The 23,496-nt window shown below is 30.3% G+C and overlaps 1 protein-coding gene across 1 annotated transcript in view; it reads right to left on the reverse strand.

Moving 5' to 3' along the window:
• LOC129976192 (monocarboxylate transporter 9-like) overlaps nucleotides 1-23,496 on the reverse strand; it is a 52,472-nt gene that overhangs the window by 14,996 nt on the left and 13,980 nt on the right. Inside the window, exons 2-3 of the mRNA XM_056089640.1 lie at nucleotides 12,957-13,100; nucleotides 4,919-5,188 (exon numbers count right to left, since the gene is read on the reverse strand). Of these exons, the coding sequence (XP_055945615.1) occupies nucleotides 4,919-5,188; nucleotides 12,957-13,100 (414 nt within the window). The remainder of the gene's footprint in view (nucleotides 1-4,918; nucleotides 5,189-12,956; nucleotides 13,101-23,496) is intronic.

Genomic DNA, 23,496 nt, shown 5'->3' on the forward strand with positions numbered 1-23,496 from the left:
TATTCATGAAAAATAAAATTGCATTATGAAAGTGAATAAAAATCTAATTTACTCAAAGTATTTTTATCGGCACTTCAATCTTTTATTTTGCTGATAAAAAGATTGCCGATATTTTAAAATATTCTGTAATTTTTTTATGATGAAAAAAAAAATCAGTTTACGCTTTTTAGCACTGTACTAAGAGTTATCTTATAATCTTATATCTTATCTTATATATTATAAGAATTATAATCAAATTTCAAATACAGCCTGTTATTATCAGATTACATTTTGGGTATAAGATTAGAGATATAATAGATATAAGTGCGACCTTCTTTATCCTATAGTCCAGACTTTCTGATTTGAAATGAAATTTCCTAAGTTAATTACACATTCATTTATTCATAATGAAATCTTAAATCAATGTACAAACACGATCGGCTTCCAAAAATGGCCTAGAATATTTAAAGAAGGTTATCTTACATTCAGTATAAAATATGACAGAAATAAAATTCTGAAGGACATATTTATTCAGCTGAAATCACTTGTAGCCAAAAATGGAGGAAGAATCTTGAATATAAATATTTTATTTTGTCTTTTACATTTTCTTTCAACTAAGCTTTTTTTCTATTTTGAAAATGAAGTTATTTGGATATTCTTTTATGTAAGCTGATTAGAGACACCAATTATTTCTTGATTCAATATGAAATGTCAATAAAATAATGAGCTTTCAGATGGTAAATGTGAAGAAATATCGTAAGCTCAAATTTGAAATTCACTAAGCATCATAGGTACTCCTTATAATGTTAAAAACATTTATTTTGTTATTTTTGAAATAATGTATACATAATATAAAATGAAATCTCCTGAAAGCGTCTGTATGTTTGAATTCGAAAAACTCGAGAAATATTTAACTAATATTGGAAATATTTGTACCATTTTGTATGGCATTTATTGGGGAAGGTTTTAGTATATTGAAGTTCATAGATAACTTTATGTGTCACTTTCTAAAGTTACATCCAAACAAAATCTTTTTATCATGGCACCAGGAAGAAAAACATCCAATTTAGTTTACATAGAAATATTATAAAGCAAGCTGAATTTTATTTTCATATCAGATTATACAGAGTTGATAAACAAGTGTGGAACAGTGGGTACAAGGAGTTATTTGTATATTTTTAAATTTTAAAACAGATTTTCTATTGTATATTTTTAGTAAATCTGGAACAGCTTTGATATGCAGTCATCCTCGCTAAAAAAAAGTTTATCGCCAAATTTTAGCGAAATGGCCAAATAAGGCGCGAATGGCAGCAACAGCTTAACGGTAGCAAAAGCGCCACCGAAAAAACTGCCAACCTCACAAGACGCCAAATGATTGTATATCAAAGTTTAGCTAAAAATTGTTTTGCAGTTATTTTTGATGATTTCTAAATATATTTTTATGTTTGTTTCAAGTTGCGTGACATACCCATGTCATATCGGGTGGTGGCTAGACTTAAGTTTAAAGCTAATTTTTCATCTTGGATGTTTTGCCACGGGTAACGCTGTGCGGGTACTGCTAGTAACTTATATCCGTGTCTATATTTCCTTTGATAGTATAATTCCAGTTTTTACTCTAGGTCACAAAATCAGTTTTTTAATCTTCAGCTAGTTCTTAAATTTATTCTGTCTTTGTATTATTATTATTATTCATTTCAATTTACTCGATTTTTTAGTATTATTAGAGTAAGGCAAAAATTGCAATGATGTTTACTGATTTTATAGTATACCAGCTGACATACCCAATGCTACTCGAGACAAAATTATTTTCACATTTTTATTTTCTCGTATCCAAAACATACAAAGATAAAATATTTTTGTCGTCAAAAACTTCGACCTCAAACTTTTGATGAATTTCTACAATTCAAATTTCCCTGAGATCGAATAACACATTTTTGGAATTATATATGTCTATCTGCCCCTCTGTGAAAACGATAACTCAAAACCGCTTTCAGCTAGATGGATGAAATTTGGTATGAACGAAATCCATTTTTTCAACGAAATCCATTCTCAGAACGTTTATCTTTCTGACAGTCCGAATACAAATGAGTACAATATATATACAAAGCATAAAGAGCTGGATGAATAGAATTTAGTACAGACATTTTGTATTTAAAATGTAAATTTGTATCAAATTTTGTTAGTCTGTACTTGATATGCTTGCAAACGCGATAACTCGAAAACCCAATAATTTAAATTAATGAAATTTGGTGTGTAAAATAACATAGAAAAAACTTTTCTTCATGAAATTATAGACATTCGTTAAATTAATTATTCAAAAGCCATAGTCTTTCAAAATTATTCATAAAATATTCCTCTTTGAAGATAAGAATTCTCAATTTATTCTATTAACATTTACCTAACATACTATTACACCAAAACTAAATTCTCCTTCCAAAAATTTAAACAATCCGACTAAAAAAAGAATGTCGTTCATTTCTTATACTAAAATATATTTAATATAGAAATTTATTACTTTCAAACTTCTAAATTTATTTGATTCGTTCATAATATTCATCTAATTTTACATCTAATTAAATAAAATACCCTATTTCTGACTTTTATTGTCAGCTTAATCAATATAAGAAAGTAAAGGACGAATGAATCATTTAAGCGAATTCAAAAGATTTTTTTCTTATAATTAGTGACGATTTGTCATAAGTAGTACGGATTTAAGTATAAAAAATTATCTAATTCAATGTACGGACCACACATGTATAATGACACGAAAGTATTAATGACTTTTCTTTTTTATTGGATATTAGCATGTCTTTCGTGTCATTATCCATATTATTTCCTAATACATCTAATTTTCAAATTTTAATTAGAAATAATTCATTGTGCAATTCTTTTTCTTTCGAGAATTACTGCAAAATGTAGAAAGCTGAGAAGGAAAGCGCATGTTCTCACGAAATTGAAAACACGCCACGAACAGATTCTAGAGATCCTAAGGCCTTATAATCGTTTTAAAGATCGTAAAATAAAGCTTCTTCCATTCTGTGTTTGACACTAATCTTCTCATTTAAAATCCAATACCCGTATTTTTACGCCTGATTCGAAAACTCGAACAGATCTTCGGTTCGAAAAATAAATTCGCTCTTATATTCTTAACAGAAGAACACACCCCTCCCTCTGCTTCTTTTTTTTATCGTCTTTTAAGTAAATTTTAAGAGGTGATAGTCTAAATTAAAAAAAGATTATTTCTTACGATCAAATTAGAGTAAAGATTAAAATATATTGGGGTCAAAAAAATTTCGATTTTCTGATATTTCAACTTTTGTAGGCAAAAGTTCTTAATACCCAGAGCCGTATTTAATTAAAGCTATCAAATTTGGTACATGTATATTATAAAGGATGAAAATATGCATCTCGAAGTAATTTTTTTAAATTTTAATTCATTAAAAATTATATGAGATTTTTATATATTTCCGCGATTTATTGCACAAAAATAATTCTTACATTATCTTAAAATCCCTTTCCCAAAATTTTCATTTTAATTATCCATTTTAATTTCCGTAGAATTTTTTTCTGAATTTAAACCTTTTTTAAAAAAAATAGCTGTTTTCATGATTTGTAAAGTTTTTTTTTTTCAACTGTTTCTCTAAAGTTCAAAATATTTTCATTGTTTCATAAAAAAATATCATTTTCTTCGATTGTTGAGAGCCACGGAAAGAAGTTCTGTTTATTATATGCTCAGTTTGTGAAAAGAGTAAGAAAGTGCAGTTAGGGTATTAACCCTCCAGCTGCGTACCCCGCGATTTCCGTGGGTTGACAATCAGTCCATTTTCTATTGCATCCCATAGTTTTAGCAGTTTAGATTATTTATTTTTGCGATTACAGATTTTTATATTATATTATTATCGTGTAACATATAGTATCAGTTCACTTTCTTAGAAAAATATTTGAACTTATTTGCAAACATCGTATCTAAATAGTGATTTGAAAGAATTACGCAGACAGAGGGTTAAGAAAAATACTGAGATACTACACAATCACCAATGGCCCGGTAGTAAGATCTCGGCTTCGGAACCTCAGGGTTTCAGGCTCGAAACTCAATTCTACCGAAGGAACCATTGTGTAAGCAGGTCTGGTGCACTTTAAATCCGTCTGTCCAAGCGCCCTTCTTCGCTGGTGGGGTGTGGAGGGATGTGCCAGCTCAGGTGTCGTTCTCGTCATCTGGCCACAGTTCGTTATTACGAGGTTCATCCCGCAGGTTCGCCCTAGTGATGCTTTAAAAAAGGGATGTTAATATGACTAAACTAAACTACTCAGGTAATGGCACTAGGATGTCGTGGGACTCAGCTCGGTTAGGAAGGTTCACATACATAACAAACCGAACAGATATAAAGCTCTTAAAAAATGTGGCTTTAAAAATGTTAAACATTTTCTGCTTAAAAATATCTTGTTAGGGTAATCATGCACATCAAGCAATTCAATAAAAATTAAACTTAACCTATATTCCCGGCGGACTAGCCGGTTGTCAAAAGTGGTAAGCGTTTAATATAAACTAGAAGTGTTAGATCATGATACATTTGGGCAGGCAATGAATAAAAGAATTCCTATTCGTTATCAAAAAAAAAGGGGGGGGGGAAGAATACTCCTAAATTTCTTGTTTAACCAACCCAAAAGATTTTGCCTTTTCTTCAACACTGATGCCAAAACATCATGTCATATTTTGCGTTATATCGAGAACACTGACAGCACTAGAGCATATGTAATAATACCCTACTGATCGCATAACAAAATACACGGAAAAAGATATGTCCAAATTTCATGTTTTTCCATACCAAACGATTTTCTGTTTTCTTTATCACTGATGCCACATACCTCATGCTAAATTTTGCATGGCATCAGTGACAGCACTCCAGTCATCTCGATGAACAGAAACACTCCTGCTTACGTTGCCTGGCGTATGCCTCGGGGTACTCGATCCACGGTGGTGACTTCAGAATCAGGGAAGGGGGCATGACGTTCAGGAACACTCCTCCCAGGATCAAAAAGCAGCCGAAGAGGCCGTAGTTGTCCAGAATGCATTCGATCATCAGGGGAAAGCCAAAGCTTCCGACGCATGCGCCGGAGAGGACGATGCCGGATGCCGTTGCACGATACTTCTCGAAGTACTGGTTGACCACGACCTGGAATAAAGTGTTGCCCAGAGAGAATCCAAGACCTGGAATTAAAAATATATATATGTTTTATTTTCATGAGATGATTTGCGTCTTATTTTGTGGTCCTAATCTCACATGTAGCTAATCTAACACCCATATAGTAGAGATGTAGCGCTAGAGACACTCCACTCGCGCTTCCAGACATCTCGAAATCCATTCGACATACATTGTAACACCAGGTCTATCGTAAATTTATAATATTGGATAAGAAAAGTGTTAATACGATTATAAAATGGAAAATTGCCGGATTAATCTTTCTAGAGTCACTGGAAAGCATTAGAAAACGTTATCTAATAGCAAGTCCATCATACAAAAGAAAAGCAAAAATGCATCCAGCATCACATGTTGTTAATCCAGCGACGCCCATACAATAAAGATGTGGCGCTAAAGACACTCCATTCGCGTCTCTAGACTTCTCAATATCTATCCAATATATATCGTAACGCTGATCGAATGGTAAATTTACAATATTGGATAAAAAAAGTGTTAATATGATCATATTATAATGAAAAATGACCAGTTAAATCTTTTTAAATTCAGTGAAATGCATTGGAAACCGTTATATATATAAAGCGTTATATATTATAAAGCAGATTTATCATACATGAAAAAGCAAAAGTGAAGTGAAAATGAAACGAATAACTAGATACTTCAGACAAGATTGACAAGCAGGCAATAGGAAGTCACAATGAACAGTCAACAGAAAGCGCTAGTAAGAGAACTAATAAGATATATTTAATATTATGTTATAAATCTAAAACTAAATGACATAATATGCGATTGCATTTGCTAGTAGTGCACGATGAGAAATGTCTCCCGAATTAATATTGTTACGAAATTTCCGAGTTCGTTTGGATAGTGGAAATTATATGGTGTGGAGAACGCTCAATCAGCAGGCGGCAGTAGAAAATAAAACAACGGCGTTTATTTACACGAAGACACACAACAAGACTGTACTGCAGACAGTAGCCCACAGCTTAGCTCAGCACTAGCTTGACTCCGTCGCTGCTCTGCTAATCTCTGGAAGACTCATTCTTCACCGTCGATTCCCACTACTTCCCCGGCAGCTGCAGACTGCCTCCTTTTATAGGTCTCAGGAGGCGGGGCTAGAAGCCTCTCAACCAATCAGGAACGTTCGAGGCGTATCTCGGTTCCTAATGGACGAATCGGAAAAATTCTCGATGTTTCGGGTATAATCTATTTTGGCGCCAAAGTAGCCAAATTCGTCGCCAAGTTGCCAAATGGTCGCCAAGTTTGTCGCCAAGCTCTGGGACCTCCGACGCGACACCCGGACTCCGTCCAATACAGATGACTATAAAACAGTCTTTCTGATGATGGAACCAACTATGCTGGGAAGCAGCATCACAGATTCGTAACAATATCGTCGTCTGGCGTCATCAGTGGTTTAGTAAAGATAATTGACGTCCAGGATATGGTATCATTTTTTTTCGCCCTCTCGTTGTATTTGATTTTAAAATTGATATAAAAGGACGAATGTTTGGTTTCCATGGAAACCGGGATACCTTGGAAATATACTACTTTGCCATCCATGTCGCCATGTCACTGGTATCCTCTGTCTTGAATCTTTTATGACAGAGGAAACATCAATATTTACAGCGAACCATCTGGTCTCCAAAAGCGGCAAGTTACAAATATGACTGAATATCCAGTTTTCTTCGAATATTTTTCAAAAGAACATAACACTTAGAGGATTTTTTAAACCCATGTTTTAGGTAAAAAAAGAAGAAATTACTTTTTATTAATTAATTTGGTTATTTTTTTAATCAATTAACAAAGTTCTCGCGAAAATTTACATTGAGGCAGCTAGTAAAGAAATAAGGAGGGAGAAGAAAAAGGATTTAAATTAAGAATTAAAATAATATTGAAAATATTTAATTTCATATTTTTAATCTAATACTAATTATTAATTGATACATCAAATTAGCAATAAGGATACAATATTCCGTGCGAAGAAAGTAGAAAAAACAACTTTCTAACTTTCTCTTGAAGTATTATAAAAAAAAAAAGAGAAAGAGAGAGAGAAAGTTCTTCTAAAATCAATATTTTTGCGAAACACTTCATAATAGCACCATTTTCTTTCCAATATATATTCTGAGAGAGGAAAACGAAATGCAAGCTGAACAATCATAATTTCGTGTCTAAGATCCAAGCAAACGTGCATATGATACCTGTAAAAGATGCGTTAATTGTCGTGCATATGACTCATAGCACTATAATGCAACGTTTTATTGCTATTTTACAGGGTTCCTATGTCAAAAGAATGTTCGCTATGTTTTGATAAAAGATGTAACTGTAGAGAGAAGTAAAGTCTTGCATACATTTATTTAATTCGATGTTTTTAATATTTATATAGATGGAAATTTGCCACCGATTTTTTCCCTTTCTGTTCCACTATAATTTTAAAATTAAATATATCCCATACCAATACTATATTTTAAAACTTTACAGAATTTAGTTATCAGTTTTATTTATACCCGAAAGATGCCATCTGGTAATGAACTGGGGAAGTAGATTTTAAGATTATGCTAGATGGTTTCAGCTATCAGTTCTTTCTCTATAATATCAATAACATAATTTTGGCTAGCCAATCAACTTTGCTTGATTGCATGTCAACAAAACAAAAGAAAATACTATTTTAAACTTTATCTACACAATAAAAAAGAGATCATTCTGATTGGTTATCAATATTTTCAACGTGGTGACATTAACTGGCAAATAAGATTACTGAAATTGGTTCAGTTGTTGACGTTGGAGGTTTATAAAAGTTTCATTTTACAAGATTTCATTTTACAGTACTCGGGATTTTAAAGCCCATCTAAGCAATCATCTTAACACAAAATATTCAATTAATTTTAAATTTATTGTTTAATAATGATTGCAAGTTGGTCAAAATAGATATTCAGAAGATTTTTCAAGTAGCACAGTTTCATGTGTTCTAATGATAAAATTATCTTTTTAAAAACTGAAACAGACACTATCAGTTATTAATGCTCGACCTTCAACAGGTTCGTTTGCCTTTCAATGAAAAACAATATATCTAGAGTGTCCTTTATATAGATCATAAATATGTAAAGCTAATAAGAAACCTGAGAATATAAAGTCTATTTAAATAATCATATCCTTTTTAGCTCAAAGTATTCTATGGATTTTCCACTTATGTTTTACATCGTGGCATAAATTTTTATTTGTCTTTTATATGCAAGCGTCTGATTTGGCATAAGTGATAATGGTAAGAATATTTCCCATGTTGTTTCTAATTCGTGTGCGAGAAGAGATTGCCTTGAAAATTCGTGCATTTGAGATTAAATGCATTCCGCGATCTTTAACATAATACTCGTACTTTAAACATATCTATAAATTGCATGAGGATTTATCCAAAACGCTCTACAGTGTAAATGATTGGACATAAAATCCAGCATGTAATTACTTCTTGTATTGTAGGTGTTAGCTAAAAAGAGTTTTTTTTTTTTTTTTTGGAGTTTTTATTAAATTTCGAATAACAAAAAAGTTAATCAAAATTTTAATAAAATGACATTTTTAAGCTGTAAACTGCTTGATGATTTTGATGATAAATACAAAAATTGTTTAAAACTCTACAAAGCAGACCATTTTATAAACAAAGGCTTTACAGAATAACTTGAATAACTTCGTGGCACATTATTACCCAGAAAACACTTTTGTTTCACTTTAAAATTCAGAACATTGGTTTTTTAGTAATGGAATTTTATTTCTCCGTGCAATATTTCTTTAATTTTAATATTTTTTCAAAAATTATTTTATAATGACTAATGCAACAGATATTTACTGTTAATTCGCTACTAAAATACTTAGTGGCTGTTAAATTGTAAAGTCGTCTTTCACATTTCTAATTCAAAAGAAAATAAATAAATAAAAGAGAAAATTTGCATTTCAGAAATATTTAAATTTTAAGACTTTCTGAAGATATGGAAGTATCTTGTACTTTATATTATTTGACATAATTTTATGAATGTAAAAGTTTTGATTTAGGAGAGACAGTGAACTATTATGTAAAAATACAGACAATAAAATGAAGAATGCTTTTAAAATAATATTGTCCTGTTATAGTTCTCCGAACTACGTGTTTGAATATTTTTTACTTCCTTAACTTTAAAAAAAAATTCAAGAACAGATTTCCTATGACAAGGAAAAGTAATTGAACATGTATTTGAATTATCAAATTGTAACAATTTTGCATTGTTTGAAATATTTTTTTACAAATTTAAAACTAAATATAGTGAATGCAAAAAATTAATTAAAAATTGATTTAAAACTCATTTGTTTAATCAGATTTTCTTCCTTGATATGCATCGAAAAGTAGAAAAAGTTAACTCAATAAATAATTTATTGTTGTTAGCTAATAATTAATTACTGTTGCATCTTTTTAAAAAAGGTAAAAAATGGTATGGATGAAAATATGAATCATTATAGGATTGAAAACTTTTTAAAATTGAAAATACCATCTTTTTTTAATTTCCATCTAATCATTTTATTCCCATTATTTTTGTTATTTTGACTATTTCGAATGAGTTTTTATTCCAAAAGTATTGTATGGAATACAATTACACATATTATTGAAAACAAAATATATCATAAAGAAATAATAATTACAGGATGTCCTAAAAGTCTTGGTCACATTACAAAATTATATTGAAAAATAATTAGGAAATGCTACATTTTTTTTCAATGCCCATATATTACTTACATGGCTTCTAAAGTTTTTTATTATTTTTTTTTCTCAGAATATATTAGATGACAATAGATATAGCCAAATAAGAATTATAGAGAAAAAGCCAATCAGTAATCATATCAGGAGATTTTTCACTTTTAAATCCCTTGAATTTTTCATGAGAGGTTTGCGTTAAGATAATGTATATCAGATGACTTGTCACTAATTTGCAGAATTTAAAACAGCGTATAAGAATTGCCATTCAATTCATAACTTCTCAAATGTTTACAAATACATGTTATGAAATTAATTATTGTTTGAATTCCAAAGGATCGCATATCGAGAATTATTAATGTTAGAAGAAGTATCACAAGTTAACAAAAGCGTTTTGTTTCTTTAACTTTTAATTATGTAAGTTTTTTTTAATAAAATTTGTTTTTGTTTTTAATAACTGAGTGTTCCGATTGAAAAATTAGAATTAAATAGAGTAATATTCGAAGAGTGTCATTTAAAAATATTTCTGATGTTTAGTTGTAGTGAAGTACAAAAGGCAAAATGAAATATTAATACTCAAAAACTCTTCCATCATTTTTTTACTACAAATGTGCGTTTTCAGCTTAATAAATATGTTCTTAGGAATTTTATTTCAGTTGCGTTTGATAAGATGACCGTTCTTGAAATATATTATATTTTTGAAAGCTTATCAAAATGAAACGTCTCTTACCTCGATTTACAGATATGTGTCTGAATTCGAGATAAAATTTTTGAAAAATACTACAAAATACACATATTTTCGAATTTTTGCATACTCAAGTCTTCGAAAAGAGAAGAAAGATGAACGTATGAGAGACATTCAATTTTGTAACTAATGATTGAATGTACGCAGAATATTATATAATTTCAATTGCAAACGTAAAATTTTAATTTAAGAATGCTGATTTTGTTACTAATTTCTGCTGTTCTTGAAAGCACTATATCGGCATATGATTAAAACAATTAAATTCAATATTACATATAAGATCCCAATGTAACATTTTTTAAATCTCCCGTATCAATAACTACTATACAGGGTGATAAGTAAAATCTATTTAGGCCTTTAAATTCAAAACGATGTCTCGTATAGTCAGAGAAGTAAAATGCATCTATAGTAAAGTAGCTATGCTGAATTTATTGACACAGAATACAGTGCTCAATAATGCTACCAAAACAAGGAAGTTACAATTCAAAAAATAAAGAACCTCTGCCAAAAGTCCAGCTAGAAAAATTTATGCTCTCCTATAATAAAAACACACGAAAAAGTTGTAAAGCATTATCCGTAAAATTGGCGAAGATATTTGTGATTAAAATTATAAACATTCGATGATTTGAAAAAGAAATCATTCTAAATTTGAAAAATGTATTCTCGGATATTATCATATAGTTTTTCCGCGTTAAGTAATTACGAAGTGAAATTTCGAAGAAGTAAACAAAAGCAACGAAGAAAGTAAGAAGAAAATAACAAGAAGCAACGAAGAAAGTAAACAAAAATAATAAAAAGAAATATAAAAAATGCATTCGGGTGGGGGGGGGGGATTTCAGATTACATTTTACCATTTTAGGATGAACTCTTTTTCCGAGTCACGGAAAGTTTACATTTTTAATCTTAAATACCTTCGCTAATGTTGCATAATGCATATTTTTAATTCGATTTATATTGTATTGGTTTATCTTTTTTATTTCTTAAGTTATTCTTTGTAACTTCCTTAATTTCGCCATTAGAGGCACTGTAACCTGTCTCAATAAATTCAGCATAATCACCTAAAACGTTAGGTACATGTTACTTTCCGGGCTATATGAGATGCCATTTTAAATTTGAAGGACTTAAAAAGATTTTACGGACCACCCTGTACATTCACCAAGGATGCCCTTTATATCTTGATGATACTTAAAAACGCAGTGGCACAAGAACATGAAAATGATAGCTTCGATTAACAAACAGCAGATGGCATAAATTCAATTTTTTTAATAATTAAAATTAAAACCAGCTACCTTCGTTTGGCTGCCCATCATTTTTATAGCTTAATTTTGTCGATTCAATCAACTTTGACTAACTGTATCTTAAGCCCTCAAAAGAAAATAATATTTTAAATGATACTTGTAAAATAAATATACAGAATTCTTTTTGATTAACTATACACACAAAGTATCGATATTAACTGACACATGAAATTGGAGAAATGGGTCCATTTGTTGAAATTCATCAACGTGATATCAACGTTTTCATTTAGTGATATTTATAAAATGGAGAAAGGAGCGATGCATTCAACAATTAATTACATATCTGACAGTTATAAGTTTTCAAATGAAATAAAAATAGACGAAATCGATACAGTGGTAAGGGCTGGGGGGAATCTATCATGAGTTTCCCCACCTCCATATACAAGAAAATAGTGTTTTTAATATTTATTTCGGTAATAAAATGAGTGATGAAGTATTTAGATGTCACGAGTTTTCACATGAAATAAAAATAGCGACTAAGGAAATCTGTCACATGTTTTATTCCTTATACAGAAAGTATAAGGGAAAAGGAATTTTTCTCCTACAGGAATGCTAAGTAGTGCTTTTACAATTGATTTTATAAGAATAGTTAATTAATGCTTAACTATCCGTGTAGAACCAATATCCCCCCCCATAGGAATGGTTAAGTGGTACTTTTAAGTATTTTCTCGGAAAGGATGGAGGCTGGGATCAAAATGGAAATTGATGACATAATTATGTCATGAATATCTCATACGAAATTAAAACTCGCAGATCAGTAGTTAGAGCATGAGAACTGTTTTTTGGCTATTTTACTCATTTCAATTTTCTCGCGGAAAAAAATTGGAGAAACTGATTCAGCTTTTAGATAGTTATTCCTTTCCACCTTTCTTGGATAAAACTGTATCTGATGATCTAAAGGTTAATTTAGGCAAGAAAATTTAAATCAGCGATTCAATTGCAAATTAATACGATTGATTTTTAAAAGCACTTACACTGAAGTCGAATTTTTTATGTTTTTATTTAGGAGATGTGTAGCATCTTACCGTGAATTGCACCCCAGAAGACCGAAATCCATGCAACTGTTGGCGCAAAACAGCAAAGCACAGAGCCTAAACAAGCGATGAAGCCGCCAAGAAAGGTGATGGGCCGAATGCCGTATCTCTGACCGAGAACTCCGACCAAAGGACCTGAAAAAAAGCATTGTTTCTTTAAGAATATTGTTATGTACTACAAAATGAATGTGAAAGTTCATTCTAATGATCCAATCATCTACTAAAATAAACCAGTGGTAGTGGTCCCTCAATAACGCACAGTAGATACGAAATATTCACCTTTGAAGTGAATTTAGCATTTTTACTGAATCTACCAGACCATTCTTGACGAATTTTTTTAGCGATTAATCCCTGGCTTGCAGTTGAGAGTATCCGTAAACAGAATTTTAATTTTAGATGCTTTTTTTCTATCCAACTAGAACACGAATTTAACCCAAAACTCCACTTTTCGTCACAAAATACAATGCCAAATTTGGTAGTTGTACCAGTTGTTTGGAACGAATTTCCTTATCTTAATTTTTTTTAAACTTCAAATTGTAGAAATATTTTTTTATTATTTTAATAATTTATATAAAAGGATAATTTATATAATTACACAAATATGTATACAGAATGTATCCAGATAGTATTAACACATCTCACTAGTAAAATGCAATTTCTTTTAAACTAAACAGCTATCTACGGATTTTAAGGATGCCAAACAATATATTTAAATAGCGGGAAAACTTTGTGATCAAACAATATTATTTATTAAATACAAAAAGACAAATGTTCAGGAGTAAGTAATATATTCATAAATACAAAAATTTAGGACATGGAGTTGCAGTCTACAGTTAATGAGGGATTGAACCAACAACTTCTACAGAAAGTATCTCTGAATTTTTAAAATATTGTTACGAAATTTCCGGTGTTCGTTTGGATAGTGGGGGTTATATGGTGTGAAGAACACTCAATCAGCAGGCGGCAGTAGAAAATAAAACAACGACGTTTATTTACACGAAGACACACAGGACAGCACAAAGACGACAACTATATACAGCACAGAAGACGATTATCTTCAGCCGAGAAGTGCAGCATACAACAGCACACACAGCAGCATATAACAGCATACACAGCAGCATACAACAGTATACACAGCAGCTCTACTCCGTCGCTGCTCCGCTAGTCCCTGGAAGACGAGTTCTTCACCGTCGCTTCCGACTACTCTTCGACTCCACTGGTCCACGACTACTCTTCTCTGTCACTTCCGACTACTCTTCGACTCCACTGGTCCACGACTCAATTCACCGTCCGGTTCACCACACGACTCACTCGGCAGCTGCAGCTCCTTTTATAGGTCTTAGGAGGCGGGGCTAGAAGCCTTTCAGCCAATCAGGAAAGTTCGAGGCGTAACTCCGTTCCTACTGGACGGATCGGGAAAATTCTCGATGTTTCGGGTATAATCTATTTTGGCGCCAAAGTCGCCAAATTCGTCGCCAAGTCACCAAATGGTCGCTAAGTTTGTCGTCACGCTCTGGGGTCCCCTATGGAACCCACTATGCTGGGAAGCCGCATCACAGGTTCGTAACAATATTAATCCAATCTTTTTCGTCACATAAATTTTATGTAATTTTATTCTCTTATAAGAACAGAAGAGAAGAAGAAGAAGAAGAAGAAGAAAAGATTAATGAGGAAAAAATTACCGCAATTATAATAAATCCTCACCAATAGAGAGCAAAGTAGGAAAGAAGGTGTTTATAAAAGATTAGTAAGGAATCTGAACTGTTTGTCCTGTGCATTAGCAGATTTATTTTCATTTGTGCGTAGGTTCATATACAGAACAGTATGTAGAAACCCTGCCATCATCTATCAGACTTCTTGGCTTAGTTTTACAAATTCCCGTTATTTGTTGAGGCAAATCTCTACATCTACATATCATTAAATGAGCAATATTTGTATATTTATTTATTTCGTGCATCTTGGAAACGCCTCTAATGTTTTGGATTAAATTTTATGTTTAGATAAGGTTTTGCTTTTTAAGTTTATCTATATAGGTGTCTTTCCAGAAAAAACACGATTTTACACACACACACACACACACACAAAAAAAAAAATTATGACTAATTATTAGAGCCTTTTTCTATCTGCAATGTCGTGCAGCGCCATCTCGGACCCGATTTCACCATGGTAAAACTGAAGTGTAAATTCAAAAATATAAGTAACGATAGATAAACTGCAAAAAGAATACTGTAATGTAGCAGATTGTTTCGAATAACATGTTAAACTAAGCCCATTCGTACATATGTAGGCAAGCTTGAAAAATATTCATATGTAATTCTTATCTTAATATTTTCTCTTAAAAAAAAACCGCAATTTTTTTATAAACCCTGAGGAGCTATGTTTGGTTTTTCTTGTACTATTTTTAAGATGCATTGGGATACCAGCCATTTCTAATATTAAATATATTTTTACTATAGCTATTATCTGATATATTATAACTTTAAAGTTTTTTTTTAAAAAAATGTGTTATAAGAACTATATATTTTACACACGAATCTTTATGAACAAGAAGGATACTACGATCAATTTCAAACAAAATATTCATACATGTAGCATCGCTAACACGCGATTGCATCAGCGGTGAAAAGAATGATGAATTATATATATATATATATATATATATATATATATATATATATATATATATATATATATATATATATATATATATATATATATATATATACTAGCCGCCTTTGGCGACCAGCCGGTTCGCCCATCTTAATGTTCGTTAAAATTTTAATAATTAAATATTTTATGCAATTCCTACTTTAATAGCTTCTTCATCAAAATATTTTAAAACTTCAAATTTTGATATATAATTCACTCATAATATTATAAACGCCTTCAGTCACAACGTAAAATGTATCTCTCTAATTTTCTGTTAGTTCCCGTAGAATTTATACTATAAATTAGAGTGGAAAGGATTAATCTGCAATTAATATAATAATATTTTTTACTGAAACAAAGTATTTTTTTGTAATATGATTACTGAAAAGAGTCACTGAGCGTTTAAACTTTATGGGCACTAAAGAATATCTTTCCTAATTTATGTAATATTTCAAGAATTTGTCAACAAAATATTCTCAGATTCATCATGACCAGAACGATTAATTAACAATGTTTAATTTTAAATGCATCAAACATTAAGAAAATAAAACGAATCGTTTAAAATAATCGGTTGAAAACAGGTTAAAAAAAAACTACTTAAAAAACGATGTGCTTAAAACTATAAGCGTATACAAAAAATATATGACTAACATAAATACAATTTAATTACAAAAACATGCAACGAACCTAAAAATAATTTAAATCGAGTCCGCTTCCGTTGAAATGTAAACAATCATAATACAATGCGCATGCGTAAATTTTCAACGCCAGTTACGGAACGCAAATGCGTGAGTTTATATATATATATATATATATATATATATATATATATATATATATATATATATATATATATATATATATATATATTGTATGTATTAGCATTATATATTGGAAATATTTGTGTATTAGCTCACTATTATTATGCATCAGCATCACAACGATACCACCACCTGATTTAGAGCATTCACTCCCGTCTAACGGAGTGTATAATTTCTCTAAAAAATGAAAAATCAGTTTGTTTTTAACTCTTTCAAATATGGTGATTTGTTCCCTTAATCCTTTATATGAAATCCTTTAATGCATTGTGTTCTAATTTTTAAATCAATTAACCCCTTCAGCGGCCATGGGTTAGTATGCTTACCACCAAATTCATCAACCTTTGTATGAAGTTACCTAGGTTTGCTTAAGTTCTGACAATTTTTTCAATAAGACAAAATCCTAGATGTTTCAGCTTCTTATCTCACACAAAATTATGTGTTTTGATTTGTTCATTAGTGATTAATCAAATAAATTAATAAATCAAATTAAAATTATCGAATAAGATAAACGAATCATTTCTCTCAAACCAATCTCAATTATAAAAATATTTTAATATATCATGATTTGAAAAAAAGAAATGTCTTTTTAATGATTTAATAAAGAAAGTATATTTTTAAAAGCATCATGATTTGTTTGGTGAACCACATATTAAAAGCCTTCTGTATACTTCAGATATTAACCAGAAGAACAATTTTCGGCACATCAACCAGATACAATAGAAGATGTATAAACTGAAATACGAAAAAACATACGAAAGTTACTGCATAAGTCTGTTAAATTTGCCTACTGTCTTTATACTTAGACAAAACGATAACAAAAAAAAATCCGTATTAAACAATATTTGAGAATAATATTTTAATAAATTTGAAAAAAATTATTAATTAATATAAAACAATTTAAAAATATCTTTTGTAATTATAGATAATTATTCATATTATTTTCTTTTATTTATTTAAAACCTTATTATAAAATTTGTTTTAAAGGTATAAAAATCACATTAATCAGCGGAAGTGGTCTTCTTTCTCACATAAACTCTAATAAAAGTGTTACCTCAGAAAACACCTTCCATGGTATTCGCGTACGACAGTTATGACATCTTATCACGATAGTTACACTGCGTAAAAAAAGTAGAAGGACGGTGTCTTTTTGCCAATTAATATCGCTTATTTTCTCCTAACTACCAGATATTTATGCAGATTTAGTTTAATGACCCTTGTTTTCATTTTAGGCAAAAATTAAACATCTACCACTAATATTATTAAGAAAATTAGTATATATAATTTCCGATGCGTAAAAAAAAAAAGTAGAAGGACACTTGCTAATATATTTAATTTAGTGAGTTGTTCTTTATTTAAATAGTGGTTTTGTACTTTGTTTATCCTTTTCTGTCAAAAAAATCTAATTTGTTTAAAAGTTACGTTGTTTCTCCGTTCTCAGAAATGCCTAAAGGAATATCTTTGAACGATTTGCAAAAAGGGCAAATTTCCGCATCTCTAAATGATGGTAAAGGTGTCAGAGAGATTGCTCGATTGTTGCAGGTGAGCCCCAATACAGTTTCAAACTTTATCAAAAATCCTTATAAAAATGGAAATAAAAAGAAGACTGGTAGACCGAAGAAGTTAACACCACGTGATGAAAGAAAACTTGCTCGTGTGCTGCAGAAGAACAAAGGAAGTGTTTCAAAGGCAAGAAATCAAGCAGGACTTAATCATGCGACGAAACAAACAGTTTACAACTATATTAAAAGATCTAAAAAATTCATTTTCAAAAAACAGAAACATCATCCTAAGTGGAAACAAGCTCACATTGATAACCGTTTAGCGTGGGCTAAGGAGCACATGTCCTGGACTACAGAATGGACTTCTGTGATATTGTCCGATGAAAAGAAAATTTAACTTAGACGGTCCAGACGGATATCAGCACTACTGGCATTGTCTGGGGACTGAAGGCGAATACTATTCAACACGACAAATGGGAGGAGGGAGTTTAATGGTTTGGTTGGCTGTTGGATACGGAGGAAGGGCAAATCTGGTTTTCTTAAATGGTAGGCAAAAACATACAGACTACATTCAAGTGCTGAATTCCGAGCTTCTTCCTTATGCCTCTGACATGGGGGGCTGAAGAGTGGAAGTTTCAGCAAGACGGAGCTTCCATTCACACCGCGGCTGGAGTCAAAAATGGATTCCTAACAAATAATGTGGATGTTTCACCATGGCCAGCCAAAAGTCCTGACCTTAATATAGTGGAAAACATCTGGGCAATGCTAGTTCGTCGAGTTTATGCTGATGGAAGGCAATTTGATTCGCAAACTCAGCTTCGAGAAGCATTGAATGACTCGTGGGACAATTTTTGTTAAACTGAAATTCAAACTCTATACAATTCACTTCCAAACAGAATATTTGAAGTTATAAAGGCCAATGGGAAGACCATTCCTTATTAAAATAATTATTTTTTCATTCATTATAATGCTGTCATTCTACTTTTTTTACAAAGTTTCAAAAAAAGGAAATTATTTTTGTTGCCATTAATATTTTATGTTTGAACATCATAATTCTGATGTTAAAATTGTGTTTTTGAAATATTTGTTAAATGTTTCTAGTAAAATATTTTAGTAAAAATAAAATATTTTTCGGTTATTGTTACAAAATCAAGTGTCCTTCTACTTTTTTTACGCAGTGTATTAATCTTTGGCGTGAATTTAGCATTATTACTGAATCTACCGTAAAATCCTTGACGAAGGTTTTTTTTTTTTTTTTTTTTTTTTTTTTTGCGATTAATTCCTGGCAAGCGGGAGGTTAATAGTACTTGAAAAGGTAATTTCTGCAAAAGTAATTTCAAAACCGATTGAAATAACAATGTGACACAAAGTTACCCTTATAGTCGCAAAATCCCATATCAAATTTGATTTATTTAAGTTATTGTGAATTTGAGCTATCGCGTTACATGTTTCTGAAAGTACAGATTGACAGACGGTCAACCCCTTGTGAATTTAGCTCAAAATTCGTTAAGTGTCTACAGTATAGATGTTAATTTGTGTACTGAAATGTATCGATCTAGTTCTCTTCGTTTTGTTGTTATCTTGTTATATTCGAAAAGCCGGATAGAAAGACTTTCTCTGATCGGATTTTAGTCGAAATTTGACCGAAATCTAGAAAGTTGAAGTGTAAAGACCGTATACCAAATTTCATTCGTATAGCTCAAAGCATTTTTGTGTATCTCTATCACAGACAGACAGACGAACGAACATAAAAATGAAAACTGATAAATTTGACATGATTCAAAACGTTCATATTATGTATTAGAATATACTAGGAAGCATGATAGTACTAAATTAATATGTAAAATTAATAAAAAAATTGTTTTATCTAAGTCTTAATTATTATTAGATTAAAAATTGCTTAGGAGTGTAAAAGTAATCTTTCCATCAGATATAACACAAATTTTTAATCCAACAAGGGAATTATTTTTATATAAATTCTTAACCTTCAAAGAGTTTAGAAGTCCATCCTCTAAAGCAGAGGTTCCCAAACATTTTTTTCTCGTGGACCACTTTCAAAGTTTTACTATTTTCGGTAGACCCCTACTGCTACATTTCTACTGTATTCCCAAAACTCCTAAAAAATATCACCCTAAATTGGAGGTGTTAAGAAGAAAAGAAAAGTAGCACATTTTCTTGTGTCCTATTTATTAAAATAATACTTGTGGTTATGCAAAATTATAAACATTTATTATTACAAACAATCAACAGTTGACAAAAAATCAACAATGAACTCTGAAATGTAAATCAACAATAAAAAAAGTCTCGACATGTGGTGTACACTTGTACTATTATCTATTGTTCTATTCAATTCTGTGTTTGAACTGAGTCTCGAATATTTTTGAGTACCTACCTAGTTGAATGATGCTACCTGTCTACGTTGATAGGTAAATCCAAGCCAAAATGTTTGTTCTTTATTATGAAAACAAGAAAATTTTTCGTGGACCCCCACTTACAACTTGTAAACCCCTGTTTTCTTTTCACGTCTACGTGGACCCCCGTGTGGTCGCCTATGGACCCCTGGGGGTCCACCTGGACCACTTTGGGAACCTATGCTCTAAAGTTATATCCAATATTGAAGATACATAACATTCAAAATTTGGGATAGACCTTGCTATTTTGAATTAATTCAGCCTAATTACCAAGTGCTGTTTCTGCAGTCAACTGCAAACAACTTTATATCAAAAATAAAATGAAATTCTTCAAGCAGAACTTTTTCTTTCTTAATTGCTTACATGTGGCTATTATAACGCGAAAATACAAGAAGATCTATAGATGAAATTTTGTATAATAATTTGTCTCCAATAATATAGACCAATATAATCTTCTAGAAGTCTAACCTCCAGTTTGTTCGAATGAGTGCAAATGCGGATTTCAAAAATCTCGACTCGAAATATTTTATTATGCGAATTTTACACCAAAATTTTCAATAAGTTTCAAATTTTCGACACATTTCAGGAATAATAAATTGTTATAATTTTTTCGCATATGTGCGAACAATGAATAAAAGTAGCAAACAGATGACCAAATGAAATTTGGTATACAATTTTTAAATTAAATTGTAAATCCATTTTATATTTTGGGCAGTATAAAATAATGAAAAAAATTCCAAAGAGCACACGGAATTATCTTCATAAAGCAAAATAGAGAAACATAAAATGTTCCATATTATAAAAATATACTATAATGTTAAAAGGGGCGCACACCCCTGCAGTTTTCGGTACAATATTTGCATCAAATAATAATTGTTGAATGCATTGTTAAAACATCACCATTATATAAGTCAGAGCAAAACCCTTTAATTGTTGGAAACAATGGAAACCCAACCCTCAAATAACTGTAATGGAATATAACAAAATTCCAGAAACCAATTCATTATTTCAATTACGCCTGTTGTTGAAAGCAGAATATTGTTAATTTTTCAAAACACAACAAAATTCAGAATGTAATTTTACATTGAGAGAAACGCAACATAGCCTTCTCATTGCGATTTATTACTTTATTTGTATTTGAAAAACTGAAACTGTATTGAAAAAAAATGGATGTCAAAAATATGGAAAACACTGTGCTGCTCCTCTGGGTCTGGTTCATTATCAGAATATTTTATTTCTCTTTTTTCGATCTCATAATCAATTTGACACTTTTACTCATAATAGAAATCACCAGCGACAAAGAAGAATTCCAACCAGATCATCAACAGCAGATTACAGAAAAAGACAAAATAGAAGCTTCAAAATTAAACAGCGAGGAAGAAGATATTATTTCAATAGATTGCAGATTGATCCCAATCGAAATTTTGATGTTCAGAGAAATTTTTAAATTTGAAGAATCAACAATTGGAAAATGGAAATAAAAATTGCAGCAACTCTGCGAAAAAAAATCATAAAAGCAAAGAAAAAGACGAAAAAAAAAATCTTTTCGAATTTGAAAATTCCAAAAAGACATTAAAAATCTTCCAATAGAGATCTTTCAGTTCAGCAAAATTTATGAAAATTGAAATTCAGAAACGTCAATAACAAAAATATCATGAAAATATCATAAAATAACCATCCAAAAAAAAACATTAAAGAAAAAAAAAAAAAAAAAAACAGTACCAAGCCCAGAGCCAGACGGGCAGCTAAAAAAAAAAAAAAAAAAAAACTGCTAAATTTTTTTTGAGAAGCTATGTTATTTTAAAATAATTTAAAAATATTTTTGTATATATTGTAAAGATCTATGTTTTGTATTATTTATCTATGTATGTTTTTTTTTTTGTATATATTGTAAATATCCGTGTTTTTGTAATTTTTGTAGAATGTTGTACATTTTGTAAATAATTTGTAAATATTTTTCATGTATAAATGTATATAATTTTATAAGGTTTTTTAAAAAAATGTATTTCATTTTTATAATATTGTAAAAAAGGAAAAAAAATGATACTGTTTAAAAAATTAAAAATATTAAATTTATTGTTAAAAATTATAAAAACTAAAAATATAAATAGAAATATTTATTAAAAGTAAAAATATATAAAAATGAACAAAATTCAAATAAGAAAAAAAATAATAATAAAAGTAAAAATATTGAAATTATTTACGTTTTTGAACGTATGTTTGTATACTGTTGGTGTATAATAAATATACACGAAAAAATATGAGAGTGTCATTCATTTTGAGTTGTTGTGTTGAAATTATTTTATTATCTTACTAGTCGCCTTTGGCGACCAGCCGGTTCGCCAATCTTAATGTTCGTTAAAATTTTAATAATTAAATATTTTATGCAATTTCTACTTTAATAGCTTCTTCATCAAAATATTTTAAAACTTCAAATTTTGATTATCATATAATTCATTCATAATATTATAAAGGCCTTCAGTCATAACGTAATATGTATCTCTCTCATTTTCTGTTAGCACCCGTAGAATTTATGCTTTAAATTAAAGTGGAAAGAATTTATCTTCAATTAATATAATAATATTTTTTAATGAAACAAAGCATTTTTTTATAATCTGATTACTGAAAATAGAGTCACTCAGCGTTTAAACTTTAAGGGCACTAAAGAATATCTTTTTTAATTTATGTAATATCTCAAGAGTTAGTCAACAAAATTTTCTTAGATTCATTATGAGCAGATCGATTAATTAACTATGTTTAAATTTAAATGCATCAAACACTAAGAAAATAAACGTTTGAAAACAGGTTTTAAAAAAACTACTTAAAAAACGATGTACTTAAAACTATAAGCATATACAAAAAATATATAACTAACATAAATACAATTTACTTACAAAAGCATGCAACTAACCCAAAAATAATTTAAATCATCCATTGATAACGGTTGTCATGGCAACAATCAGAACAGAATGCGCATGCGTGAATTTTCTTTGCCGGTTTCGTAACGCAAATACGTGATTTTTTCTACGCCAGTTGGGGTAACGCTATGCGGATTAGAAATTTTTAATTTCCTTTATTCTGTTTTATTTTAATTCAAAAGTACTTCAGAATGAATCTGAAAGATCGATTCATTAACAATGTTTAATTTTAA

The sequence above is a fragment of the Argiope bruennichi genome, chromosome 7 (genome assembly GCF_947563725.1).
Source record: "Argiope bruennichi chromosome 7, qqArgBrue1.1, whole genome shotgun sequence".
NCBI classification, from domain to species: Eukaryota; Metazoa; Arthropoda; class Arachnida; order Araneae; family Araneidae; genus Argiope; species Argiope bruennichi.